This window comes from Planococcus citri, chromosome 3 (genome assembly GCF_950023065.1).
Source record: "Planococcus citri chromosome 3, ihPlaCitr1.1, whole genome shotgun sequence".
In the NCBI taxonomy this organism is placed as follows: domain Eukaryota; kingdom Metazoa; phylum Arthropoda; class Insecta; order Hemiptera; family Pseudococcidae; genus Planococcus; species Planococcus citri.
In genome coordinates this window covers 62,357,816-62,371,934 of record NC_088679.1, presented here as the reverse complement: position 1 = coordinate 62,371,934, position 14,119 = coordinate 62,357,816, and the positions used below count along the sequence as shown (strand labels likewise).

The 14,119-nt window shown below is 34.8% G+C and overlaps 1 protein-coding gene across 1 annotated transcript; it reads left to right on the top strand.

Moving 5' to 3' along the window:
* Nucleotides 1-219: 219 nt before the first annotated feature.
* On the top strand, nt 220-14,015 carry LOC135841847 (plexin-A4-like). The gene is made up of 8 exons (XM_065359053.1): nt 220-378; nt 3,918-7,552; nt 7,650-7,887; nt 9,903-10,186; nt 10,288-10,481; nt 10,599-10,739; nt 10,827-10,926; nt 11,002-14,015. The coding sequence occupies exons 2-8, from the start codon at nt 3,986-3,988 to the stop codon at nt 11,083-11,085; spliced, it is 4,608 nt and encodes a 1,535-aa protein (XP_065215125.1). The 5' UTR covers nt 220-378; nt 3,918-3,985; the 3' UTR covers nt 11,086-14,015.
* The last annotated feature ends 104 nt before the right edge of the window (nt 14,016-14,119 follow it).

Genomic DNA, 14,119 nt, shown 5'->3' with positions numbered 1-14,119 from the left:
AATTTTGACCACCGAACATTGATTATTGTCTATGGTACGGCGGGTTTTATCATTCAGGGAATCGTGTTTATATCGCAGTGATTCAGCCGAATGAATGAGTCTTCTCTTCTAGATAGTAGGTGATACTCGTAGGTAGCTAGGTACTAGATACGTCAGTAATATTGATAAATTGAATGAATATGTCAGATAATATGTGTAAAATGTTATCACCATTGTTATGAGGATTTCGTTAGATAGATGTACTCGTACTTGCCGCAGTTGCGTTCAAATGTGATTTTCAATTTTATGTATTTCATACTTTTTTTGAAGCAAAAATGAAATTAAAATGGATCATCAATTGAAACCCCGAGTTCGATCTGCAAATTATTCTTTGATAGGGTAAGTTTTTGTGTTGTACTTATGAATAAATTACCCCCCCCCCCCCAAAAAAAAAAAAATTTGCAAAAACTTGAGTGGGTAGATACATGACTTACCTACCAGGAACTGGAAATTAAAAGTAGATTTAACGAAGAACATGAAAATCAGACGTTTTGGGGCAGAATTTTAGAAATACTTACTTTTTTACAAAATATTTTACAAAATACTTTTAATTTTTGAAAAAATTTGCCAAAACTTGAATGAAATTCAGTTTTTGAAATTTAGTTTGGTTGCGGACTTTTGAATCTGTTCTTGAGTTTTCTTTGTTTATAGTCCAGAGCCTACGTTCAAAATTCAAATGATTTCAACGAAGTCGAGCTCCTAGAAATGAGTTTCATGTTCGCACAGTTAATAATTTTTGTACCTATTATTTTTTTTAACTCTATAAAAAACAAAATTCACGCATAAATATTGTAAAAATGCATAGATTTTTGGAGCTATAATATGCATTTTGCTTTCATTCAGTTAACTCGAAAAGTAAAGTCGAATGGAGGAGCGGTGTCAAGGTGGAATCACCTTCTAGGGCAAAATGGAAAGATTTTGGGGGTAAAAATTTGGTGTTTTGGAGTTTTTTTGGGGAAATTATTTTAGAGCAGTTATTTTACCTACTTCCATTTTTACAAAATGAAAATTCTGGATTTTTGGGTGAAACTGCTTCCAAATAATATTATTTTCTATACGGTCCTTTATACATTTCTACAAAATAGGTAATCACATTTTTTGAAAAATTCCACCTTCACAGCAAAACAGAAATTTAAAAAATATTTACTATGTATTTTCCTTTGGAAGCTCCGCAATGGATGATCATCATTGTTTAGGAGCCCAGGGCCCAGGGGGATGTTTTTCTTTGAAATCATGTTAGGGAAATTCTGAAAGAGAAATTGAAAGTTTTAGTAAAAATTTCATTGACTTTTCATTACCCACTCAGGTTTTTTTTTTTTTTTTTTTTTAATTTGGAAAAACGTTTGTGCATGAAAACCAACCTTGAACGGGAATTAGAAAAATTATGATGCAATGGTGATAACTTTGAGAATTTTACTCGTATAACATTTTTCATGTCACAGTATGTTACCAATCATTATTAAAATTCATAATTATGATAAGTATTACAGCTTATAACTTATTATAACTTCTTCCCCATCCGAAGGAAATCCTGGACAAACTAATGACACGTTATTTGACTTGCCTGACTAGGGAACCTCTCGAAGAAGCTCACCTATTTCTGGAAAAAGCATAGCAAAATTTCAGCTGCCCAAATTGATTTTTCAATTTTGATTGATTTTTTGAAAATTCACAATCACAATTGATCATTTTTGGCAATTTATGGTGTGCTTAATAAATAATAAATTTAAAAAAACATACCTACGTACTTATATGTAGGTACAATATTTTTTTTAAATACGTAAGAAAAAATGATGAAAATTAGTCCCGAAATAACGTAATATCAATTCCTCCATACCAAATTTCAATATTTTCGGACAGTCTGGAGCCTCCAGCGCATGATTTTTGCTTTCATCGGTATTTTAAAATTACTCAAGAATGCGTGAAAATTAATTTGGACAGCAGTTCATCCATATTTGACTCGATTTCCTGAGGGACACTTCGATTGAATGTGTTGTTTTGACCAGAATATTTTCTTGATGAAAAAATTCAAAAAATGTAAAATTTTCTACTCGAAGGGAAATTTTTGAAATTCACAGGAATGGTTGTATTTTGTCTGATATCCCCAACATTCCAAATTTCACAATTTCGAGCCATTCTGGATCTTCTAGTGGGTCATTCCACGTCAATTCAACCAAGAAGGGGTAAGGGGGGGGGGTCGGCGATTTTTTTGAAATTTTTCCTGTGGAAAGACCTTCCGAAGGAATGACCAATGGCGCAAAACGCAGCCTTTTAGTCCTTTTTTAAAGACTGGCAGGGGGTGTCAAAGTTTTCAGTGAACTTGAAATATCATCCAATTCAGCAGTGGATTACTCAATAACCGCGATACCTACCAAAATGGAACTTTTTCCAATAGTTAGGGGTTATGAAAAGCTTATTTTGGTGATATCATAAAAATCAGAGTTGCCACTTTTTTTCGTGCAAAAAATTAGCTCGAAAAGTTTCAAAGCGTTGTTTTCATATCGTTCGGACTCTCTAAAATTCTGAAAAAAAAATATTATGGACAACTTTTCATGCTGAACAATATATTGAAAAATTGGAATGGCATTCTTTCGTAAAGTCGATTTTAAAAAATTGAAAGTTGGCGAAAAAGTGTGATTTTTTTATTTAAAACATGAAAAAAAGTTTAGACTGGTGAAGTTGACCCATTTGACCCCTATTTTTACGTATCCGTTGAAAAAGTTGAAAAATGCCCTCACTCGGTGAAATGAACTCATCACAAAAAAATTAAAATTCCAAAAAGTTCAATTTTCAATTCCAAACTTCAAAAAATGTTTAAATTTATTCAGTTGTCTTATTTTGCCCTTTTTCTGATGTATTTCACGAAAAAGTTGATGACAATCACGCTCATAGCAAAAAAATTAAAATTCGTTTATTTTTTGAATTTTTTCGGGATTTGATTTTTTTGTGATGAGTTTATTTCATCTAGTGAAAGGGGGTTTTCAAAAAAAAGTGGCAACACTGATTTTTATGATATCTGATATCACCAAAAAGCCTCTCGAAACACCTTACTATTGGAAAAAGTTCCATTTTGGTAGGTATCGCGGTTATCGAGTAATCCACTGCTGAAATGGATGATATTTCAAGTTCACTGAAAACTTTGACACCCCCTGGCAGCCTTTAAAAAAGGGCTAGAGGGCTGCGAATTGCACCATTGGTCATCCCTTCAAAAGGTCTTTCCACCAAAAAAATTTCAAAAAAATCGCCGACCCCCTTACCACTTCTTGGTCGAATTAACGTGGATTGACTCTAGTGCGATCATTGATTTTTTCAGAATCTAAAGATCTCTGTCTTCACCTTCCTTTCATTTATAGGTGTCTAAAATTTGTCATGGGTCATAAGACATCCTAATATCGAAGTAAACACTTCTGCAGTGTTTCAGAAAATGGAAAAAATGCAACTTTTCACCTTCAATTCCTACCTTAAAAATGGTCTTGAATTTTGATTTACGAGTATATGCATCAGGGAGTTGCAGAAGCTCTAATCGCATCTTTTTTTGAGGAGAGGGGGGGCGTTTTCCTACGTAACATTTTATTGAGTAAAATTTCAAAAAACTGCAGCGTTTTTTTTTCTTCAAAAATTACCTCATTTTTAGTGCTCTTAGCTCCCCACCCGCGCCCTTCACTTGGGTTTTGGTTAAAATCTATGTTATGTTTTTTTTTCGAAAAATTAAATTGGGCAGTCGCAGTTTTGGTTATAAGGCTTCAAACCATCCTATTTTCAAAAATCGTTGTGTTTTTATTCTTTTCAAATCGAAGGCAGATGGCTTAGGAGGCTCTTTCGTGAGCTTAATATTAAAGGCAACCTATGTTTATCTATATTTTCTGTTTTAATTTCAGATCCTTATAGATATTTTGTTGCTAAACTGGTCATGAGAACGATGTAGGTACCTACCTACTTATTTAAGATGTTTTTCTACGAGTCGCTAGCCACTGCAGCGTTTTTACTACTTATGCTATGTTTACCCGAATACATTCAATCAACTTCATACAATAAAACCGTATTCTCAGATGGTACAATAAAATTCAATCACCTAGCAGTAGATGTGAACGGTACATTCGGAGGAAAAATTTTCATCGGTGCGGTCAATCGCTTATATGAATTATCATCCGATCTACAATTACTGGCAAACGTCCCAACTGGACCAATTCCTGTAAATTCGTCATTTTTACCTGAACATGATTCCTACAGGGAAACCCAGCTATCAGCGGACAACCATAATAAAATACTACTGCTCGATCATTCTGATAATAAAAAACTCATATCCTGTTGGAGCGTTGTAGGGAGTCACTGCATTACGTATCATTTTACCCATACAAATTCCACAATAAGTTCTTTAATACCAGAAAACTTTTCTGAACCCGTAGTGGCGAATACTCCTGATGCGTCCACCGTAGCATTCATCAGTAAAAAATCACATTCAAGGGCCGAACTCGAGCTCTATGTTGCTGCATCTCACACTGTTTTCTCCCACAATCAATCCACAGTTCCAGCTGTCGCTGTCAGAAGCCTAAAGCCAGATAAATTTCTTCAAATACCAGCCAATCACATAAACAATAGCTCTACCGAAAAGGCGATATATTTTAATAAAACTCAATATCGTGATACCTACATAGTAAATTATGTATATGGAGTTAGTACTGGAACCTATCATTATATTTTGACCATTCAGCGGAATTCCACGGAATTAGGGTCTCCTTACGTTTCAAAATTAATACGGATGTGTTGTGAAGGTAGAAATGTACGTTCACTTCCGAATGTTTACATGGAAATGCCCTTAGAATGCATTTCCAACGGTGAAAGACCTTATAACTTGGTACAAACAGCCTATGTTGGTAAACCGGGTAAAGAGTTGGCGAAATCATTGAATGTATCGGATCCAGATGATGACGTGTTGTTCGCATTATTCTCCCAGAGTCAAGATGAAAGTGGAAATTCCAAAAACACAAATAATAATCGCAGTGCTTTGTGTATTTACTCTCTGAAAGCAATTAATGACAGATTTAAGAAGAGAAAAAAACAGTGTTTTGGTGGGATTGGAAATCGAGGGTTGGGATTCATCAAACCGGACGAACCATGTCTAAAAACAAATATGTCAGAAACAGACAAATATTATTGTGACGAATATTCTAACATGCCACTGGGTGAAAAGCATCCTATGACAGCATCTCCTATCATTAAACTCAACACACTCGCAACAGCAATCGTTGTTACCCAGAAAGACACCTACACAAACGTGTTTGTTGGCACAAGCACTGGTCATTTGATGAAAATCATCGTGAAGGATGCAAATAGCACTTGGGAACAAGCTGTCATTCCAATTGACGAAGGGTCTCCGGTAAATTCTGACCTATTGTTATCACCTGATCAAAACTTCCTCTACGTTATGACTGAAAATAAACTCACCAAGATTAATACAAGCCTGCTAGTATCCAATTGCGAAAGGTATAGCACGTTCAATAATTGCACACAATCCCATACATCGCACTGTGGCTGGTGCTCAATCACCAAGAAATGCACCACCAAAGGTGATTGTCATACTGATAACCAATCATCTTGGATTCAAAAAGATTCTCGACAATATATCAAAATTAATGAGAACAATTTTACCAATATACAAATTGGAAGCTCGAAAATCATACAATTGATCGTGGTTTACGAATATTTCGACGCAATTTCGCAAGATAATACTCTTCAATGTGCCATAGATGTGAAAAATTCAAAGGACAAGGAACCACGACGACGACGACCCTTCATTACAAATGCCAGTGTTTACTCAAACACAAAGTACAATTACACCATCAACTGTGCAATTCCTTTATCTTTCAAGGACTTTGGGATCTCCCAAGATATTCATAAAGTTGCAGCTAATTTATCGATGAAGGCGAATACCACAATTATTTGGAGTACACCGATCTTATTTTTTGACTGTTCTTCCTACACTTCCTGTATGGAGTGTGATTGTTCGAGATCCTCGTGTTATTGGAATTCAGCTCGAGGGGAGTGTTCTTATCGTGGAAATGACTATACTGGCGATCGTGACACTTGTCCTGATCTACCAGCTCCATCCATATCATCATTTTCGCCTCTAAAAGGACCGTCACAAGGAGGTACTAGAATCACCATTCGAGGTAATAATCTAGGTTGCAGATTTGAACAAGTAAATGACGTCATCGAAGTAGCTGGAACTTCTTGTTTATTGATTGCCCACTACAACGAGAGTCAGTATAAGTCGAGCAAAGAAATAGTCTGCATAACCAATGCAAGTCATTCAGGAGTTGTTGGGCCTATTAAAGTGAATGTGAATGGATTAAACGCTACATCCGATCAAAATTTCGCATTCGTTGATCCGGAAATCGAAGAAGAGCCCGTTTATGATGGAACTGATATTACAATAAAAGGAACCAATCTAAATTCTGGAGCAAATGTTTCTGTTCATGTTGGTACCATCGTTTGTGGAATATATTTGCGTAATTCGTCTCACATTATATGCTTCATCACCAATCCATCTTCTTCCGAGAAACTGGGTATCATTACTGTGCAATTTGATGGAAATGTCAAAAATTACACTTACAAGAATGACGAATCAAGTTCAGAACGTGACCAAAAAAAATACAACTTACAGCCAAAAGGAATTATTTCAGGTGGTGTTGCAATTCGAATTCAAAATCGATACCTGGTCTCGATGTTTTCTGAAAGTGAATGGACATTCATTGCACATTATAGGGATTTCACTTATTCTAGCTCGTGCCATTTTCAAAGTGAAGATGACGTAATGATATGTCCTTCACCTCTTATATCACTAGATGACACTGGTCCAATAGAACCAAGAAAACCGAAAGAAATGGATTACTCTTTGAAAATTCAGAATCAGCATTCCCCCTTCACGATTGCTGGTTCGCAGAAATTTCTTTTGTATCCTGATCCAGAATTCTATAGATTTGAAAACTCATCGGTTCAATTTGAAGATGAACAGAAATACGTAATTATTTACGGAGATCATATCAACAAAGCTTGTCAAAAAGAAGATATTCGTGTTCAAGTAGGTAACAAAAATTGTACGGTCAAGGCAATAAATAAGAAGGATCAGGTCTTATGTGCTCTGCCAAAATCTGAATTACCAGATCTCTACGATGATCCCGATCAAGAATACGATGAGCTAACAGATATTGATAGTATTACTGTATCAATTGGGCAGCATTTCGTCAGAAATGTCTCAAAGCATCCTTTTGTTCCTTCTTTAAACGTCTCGACAAACAGCTTTATTATTTACGTCAGCTCTACGTTTTGTTTAATTGCCACGGTATTACTCGCTCTAATCGCATTCAAGTACAGAAAAACCTTGAAAACAATGATGACGATGCAAAAACAAATCAATAAAATGGGTCTAGATTCGATAAAAATGCGACAACAGATGAAGAAGATCATTATTCAAAATGGGATATCGGTTGATCAAAGTTCATCGGACACGTTGGTAAAAAATTTCCCTACCTATTTAAATTTTTATACCTAGTTTATTTTCGAAACACCTTTTTACACATCGATGTCTGTCTACTCTTTTTTTTCCTCAGAATTTATTCAATGTCACAATCGAATACGCTCCGATTCCACAAGGTGTTCAAATTCATGGACCATCGCCACCTACAGAATATTTAATACCGATAGATCACAAATGGGAGTTTCCAAGAAGCGGCCTAACTATTGGGGAACTATTAGGAGAAGGAGAGTTTGGCCGAGTTGTGAAAGCAAGTGCATGGAACATCTTGCGAAATGACACCGTCACCGAAGTGGCTGTTAAAATGCTGAAAGGTAAAATACGCCATATTGTTTTGTGTGTGCCCGATGTCGCGGTCGTGATTATTTAATTAAAATAACCACCTGATTTTAAGGGAAAGCCGATTGCAGGTTCCCTCTTCGATGGTCTAGTAACATAATTATTGTCTACCATCATTTTCATCATAACCCTGCTTGTGATGAGAGAGCGAAGGGGGTGGGGCCGAGGCTCTTAGGTAATTTTTCTCACCCCCCCCCAAGTGAAATCTGTAACAAAAAAAGGTTGAGAGAGTGTTCAATAAGCAGCGATCAAAATGATATCTACCTAAGTATATCCTACCTACTTGATTTCAAAGATCTTCTACAGCGGTTTAAAATCTTTGAAGAACATTAAAAAACCACTGGTGCTTCCAGAATGTGCTAAAACGATTAGTTCTTGTTGTTGATGCGTGGTGCGTGGGACTTGAATTAAAGGAATTTATTCATAGTGATTCACTTCGCTCAAAAAATTGATATTTCATGAAACAGTTTGAAAATCACCCTTAAAATGGGTAGGTATAAGTAGCTTTTTTGAATTTTTCGAATTTTCAAAATTCATCAACCTAAAACTTCAAAAATGAACATTGGCCCATGAAATTTTTTAAGGCTCTTTTGGTGAAAGCAGATTTTTTCAGACCTACCAAAGCCCTGATGAAACCTCCTTTCTGATCTTCCCCCTTTCAGGCAAGCTCTTTTGATTTAGCTGGATTTTGTTCAAAAGATTCACTTGTTAGAAATTATTTGATTTTATAATAAGCACCTGTTTTATGTGATTTTCTTTTTAGGACTTGGAAAAAATTACCTTAGGTGATCTTTGGTGAATTTCTGCTTTTTTTGTAAGTCAAGTACTAGGCCTCTTAAGGTCACTGACCAGATTGTCTACCCTATAATGGTCATCTGTCTGCCTGTCTAGACGCTCGCGAGTCAAGATTGCCCGACTGCCTGTCTGGCTATCCAAGGTGTCTGTCTGGTTGTCTGGCCTCTTAAAGTCATTGACTGAAGTGTTCAGACTCTCAAAGTCACTGATCTACCTCTTACCTTTTCAAAGTAGTATGACTGCTTGTCTGGGCTCTTAAGGTTGTCTGGCCTCCTGAGGTCATTGAACTGTCTAGCCTGATCTCTCCAGGTTTTCTTTATTCCTGTCTGTGTCTGGTCTCTTAAAGATCATTGATCCCCCTTAATTGTTTGGCTTCTCATGATCATCTGTCTGACCATCTGCATTCTTAAGGTCATTGACCTATCTATTTGGTCTTTCAAAGTCGTCTGTATTTTGTTTGACCTCTCAAGGTCATTGACCCGTTTGTCTGGAGACCTAGTCTCAAGATCACTGACTTACCTGTCTAGCTTTCCAAGGTTGTCTGTCTGCCTGTTTGGCTCCTTGAAGTCATTGACCCGCCAGTATGACTTTTCAAGGTCATTGACTCGTCCGACTGGTATATTAAGGTCACTGACCTACCTTTCTAACCGCTCATGATTATCTGTATGATTGTCTTGCTTTTCAAGGTCATTGCCCTGTCTGTCCGGCCTCTGAATGGGGTTTGAATTCCTGTCTGACTCTTCAAGGATGCTTGTGTCTGGACTCTTAAGGTCACTGAGACACTGACTCACATGTTCAGCTTTCCAAAGTCATCTGTCTGCCTGTTTTGTCCTCTTTAAATCGTTGACCCATCAGTATGGTTTCCCATGGTCGTCTGTTGGACTGTGTGTCTAGTTTCTTAAACTCATTGGGTCTTTTGTTTCGCCTCTCAAGGTCGTCCGTATTCCCGTCTGGCTTCTCATGATTGTCTGCCTGCTCGTCTGACCTCTTAAGGTCATTGACCTGTATCTATGACCTCTCAAGGTTATCTGTATTCTTGTATGACCTCTGAAGACCACTGACCTGTGTGTTTTTCTTCTTAATATCACTGACCTACCTTTCTAGCTTCCTAAGGTCAAAACATAAACTTGTACCAATTCAATAAAATATTTTAATTTGAAATGATTCAAAGTAATGAATTGAAATTCGCTTTCAGATATTCATACAGATGAAGACATGATCGATTTGGTCTCCGAAATGCAAATAATGAAACTCATCGGAACACATCCCAACGTTCTTCGTTTACTCGGGTGCTGCACTCAAGATGGCAATTTACTAGTGATCACAGAGTTCGCTTTGTGGGGTAATTTACGCGATTTTCTTCGAAGACACCACCCTTCCGCCATGAATAAAATCACATCGAGTAATTTATCCAAAAAAACGTTACTTTTATACGCTCTACAAGTATCCCGAGGAATGGAACACCTGGCTTCTTTCAAAGTGACTACCTACATACCCATTAAATTCTATTGAAAATTTTCTTCACAAAATTTTGAATGTTTCAAACGTTGGGTCTTAATAATATGAGCATTTTTTCCTAGTGCGTTCATCGTGATCTTGCTGCCCGAAATGTTTTGGTTTGCGAAGATTACAGTTTGAAAATCGCCGATTTTGGATTAGCCAGAAGTATGAGAAATAAAGATTACTATAGGAAAACAACAAACGGAAAATTACCAGTAAAATGGATGGCTCCTGAATCATTGTCTCTTGGTTTTTACACTACTCAATCAGATGTGTAAGTTTAAATGAGCTCACGTAGCTTTTCAATAATTATAACTTTTGCGACAATTTCTAATACTAGTAGTTTCAAGAAAATACCTACACTCAAAGAAAGATTATTTGATTCTTACAGATGGTCATTTGGTATACTAGTATGGGAAATCATGACCTTAGGCAGTAACCCTTATCCCTCATTATCAGACGTTAATAAATTACCCGAAGCTTTGAGCTCAGGCTACAGAATGGAAAAACCTCCAAACTGTTCAGAAGAAACGTATGTATTATTGAGTATGGTACTTAAATTTATATTACTGTCCTGTATTAAAAATCTGCATCTAAAACTGAGTCACGTGGTGTGTAGGTATGCTTTGATGCAAGAATGTTGGCAATACCAACCTGAAGACCGTCCAACTTTTGCGAAGATTTCGAAAACTTTGGATCAGATGATATCTAGCCCAGAGGTATGAATAATTGTTTGTTTGACAAATCTGTATTTTTTTTCCTTGCAGACATTTCAAGTTTTCGATCTTTGACAGGTGTTTGAACAATGTGATCCGAATAAGTCAAATGGACACGAATCCATTGATTATTTACGTGTGGTGGATTTCGATTCTGATTAATGCCTTCTTCATATCATTTCCTTATGTGTTCTGTAGAATATGTATCTACACCTAGCTATGAATTCAGACGTGCTCAACTGAAAAATACTTACCTATTCACCAATTACGTTTGTAGGCATTTATGCCTCCTTTTTTTCCTTGGTGATTTTTCTCGTTTTTATTGTCAACCGAATTTCTCATTTTTTTTTTTTTTTTTTAATATTTTTGACTGATTATTAATTAAATTAGCCTATGTCTCAATCATATTCTCACGTTTTCTGATTTGTGTTGGGCAATTAATTTATACCTAATCTGTAAAGGATGGTACCTCAACCTTCTTCAGTTTGTATTCGCTGTTTTCTGAATGTTGGTGACTTTAATTTAAACTCTTTCAAGCGATTTAATATTGATGTAAGGTTAGCTGTCCTCATTTTCCAATGATATGTATTATTTTTGTGCCAGCCATGCCGTTCTCTATGTCGAGTATAAGTTTAAAATAATTGTAATGGTAAAAACGTACCTAGGTATTGACCTACTTATCTACCTATAGTGCTTTAATAAGTCATCAGTGATTCAGATTTTTCATCGAAAGAAGAAATACCTAAACAGCACTCACAGCAGTTATTGGAATATCAATTTGTATCACTGGTATTACCTCATGTTTTGTGAATTGATAATGATTTTTATTCGCGTAAATATTAACAGGTGCTCGTAATATTGAAAAGTTTCCATTATCATTCTCACATGAAAAAATAACCACATGATTTCTAAAAAATTGATCTAATTAAACTTCTAGATGAGTTGGTAATTAGTGAGAAATAGGTACATGTAAGCTTGCGGACATCTAGGACACGGTGGAATTTCAAAGTCACATTCCCCTGCAATTTAGTGTAAAAATGACCTGTTGCAGAGTTTTTGAAGAACATCAAGCCCAAAATTTGGTCATGGATTTTCAGGTTTTTGAAAAGGAGTGATGCGATCTACAATGAAAATAGGTTAAACATGAGAAATTAAAACATTTCAACGAGAATGCTTCTTGAGTCTTTTTAAAAAAAGTTTTAAACCAAAATTCAGTCATGATTTTTAAGATTTTTGAAAAAGCTGACGTGTAACCAATCAGAATAAAATCTTGGAATTTTGGCAAAAAATTCAAAATTTCTATCAAAAATTCATTCGAGCGCTTTTGAAGATATTCGAGCCCATTTGGTCATGATTTTTAAGATTTTTCAAAAAGCGCCAATGAAACTCATTACGAGTAAAATGGGTTGAAATTTTCATTGAAAACTCGAATATTTCGGTGAAAATTCTTCTTGAGCATTTTTTACGAGTTTTTAGCTCAAAATGGGTCATGATGAATTTTCGGATTTTTTTTAGAACGTTGTCATGTAGCCAATCTACATAAATTGGATAACATTTCGACAGAAAATCAAGAATTTCTATTGAAATTTTTTTGTGGACTTTTGACGACTTTTGAGCTCAAAATTCGGTCATAAATTGAGATTTTTCAAGAAACGTCACGTGATGACCTACTAAAATAAGTTGAAATGTTATTTATTTCAACCAAAATACCCTTTGAGCATTTTAAAAAAATAATTCCAAGTCCAAAATTGGGTCATGATTTTTATGATTCTTGAAAAATGTGTGATATGACCAATCATCGTGGGATAAAATTTTATCAATAAATTCAAAATCTATGTAAAAAATTTATTTGAGTACTTTTGAAGAGTTTTAAGCCTAAAATTTGGTCTTGATATGTGGGATTTTTGAAAAAAGTGTCACGTGATTCATCATTATTGGATAAAATGTTGAGAGAAACTCAAAATTTTTTATCAAAACGTTTTTGAACACTTCTTAAGAATTTTAATCTCATTGGATCATGTCGATTTTCCAGATTTTTGAAAAATGAGTCACTGATGTTGTCTTTGTCTATCGAAATGGGTTAAAATTTGCACAAAAAGGTCAAAATTTTCTATCAAAACTTTATTTTGAATACTTTTAAAGAATTTTGAGCCTAAAATTATTGGTTCGTGAATTTTGGGATTTTTGAAAAATGCTATATGCAGCGTGCCTATTGAAATAAGTTAAAATTTCACATGAAATCAAAACTCAAAAACCCCAAAAAAATAAACTTTGCTCAAAAAAAATTTATTGGTCAAATTTTTGGATTTTTTAGCCGGATTTTCAGCTTATTTTGATAAATAGCGTGTCGCCATCGTCACTTTTTTCAAAAATCATAACCCAATTTCGGTGTCGAATTTTTTTTAAAAATTCTCAAAATGTATTTTTGTCGAAATATTTTGAGTGTTTTGAAAAAATATTAACCCATTTTGATAGATCACAATATGATGCTTTGAAATTTCAAAAATCATGACTCAACTTTGGGCTCAAAATTCTTCAAAAGCATGCTTTAGAATGTTTTGATGAAAATTTTTGATTTTCTACCAACATCTCATGAGTCACATGACATCTTTTTCAAAAATCCCAGAAATCATGAACCTATTTTGGCCTTAAAAGTTGAAATTTTTCAAAAATACTCAAATAAGTTAGTATTTTTGTCGAAATATTCAAGATTCTCGCGAAATTTCAACCTACATATTTTGATAGGTTGAAAGGTCACTTTTGAATAATTCTTCAACATATTCTTTTTACTGCAACTTCAAAATTTTAAATTTTTGGGCTCAAACCACTTTGAAAACTGGAGGCTTATTTTATCTACAAAAAGCCAACTGATTTTTTTTTCCCAAAAAAACTCCAGCAAAATTCATTTAATTTACGAATTATTTTTCGGACCCCTTCCACCTTTTTTTCCCCAATATTTATCAAGGTATGGAAAAAATGACTCATTATTTATGTAAAAGAACATATTTTTAAAATTGATTTTATTGTACATTTAAACGGTATATACATCACACTAACTGAATAAATAAAAAAAATAGTATTATACGTTCGATGTATACTGGAATAGTCTAAAATTTTTATAATAAATAAATTAACAAACGAATACAATTGTTTTTTAAAAAATTTACATTAAAAATACATCATACAAAATCAATTT

What these genes read in the sequence shown, in the direction of transcription:
- LOC135841847 (XM_065359053.1), top strand. Translation starts at nt 3,986, where the DNA reads ATGTTTTTCTACGAGTCGCTAGCCACTGCAGCGTTTTTACTACTTATG. An exon ending in AAAGTTCATCGGACACGTTG is followed by an intron (nt 7,553 to 7,649) that starts GTAAAAAATTTC and finishes TTTTTTCCTCAG; the next exon opens with AATTTATTCAATGTCACAAT. An exon ending in AGATGATATCTAGCCCAGAG is followed by an intron (nt 10,927 to 11,001) that starts GTATGAATAATT and finishes GATCTTTGACAG; the next exon opens with GTGTTTGAACAATGTGATCC.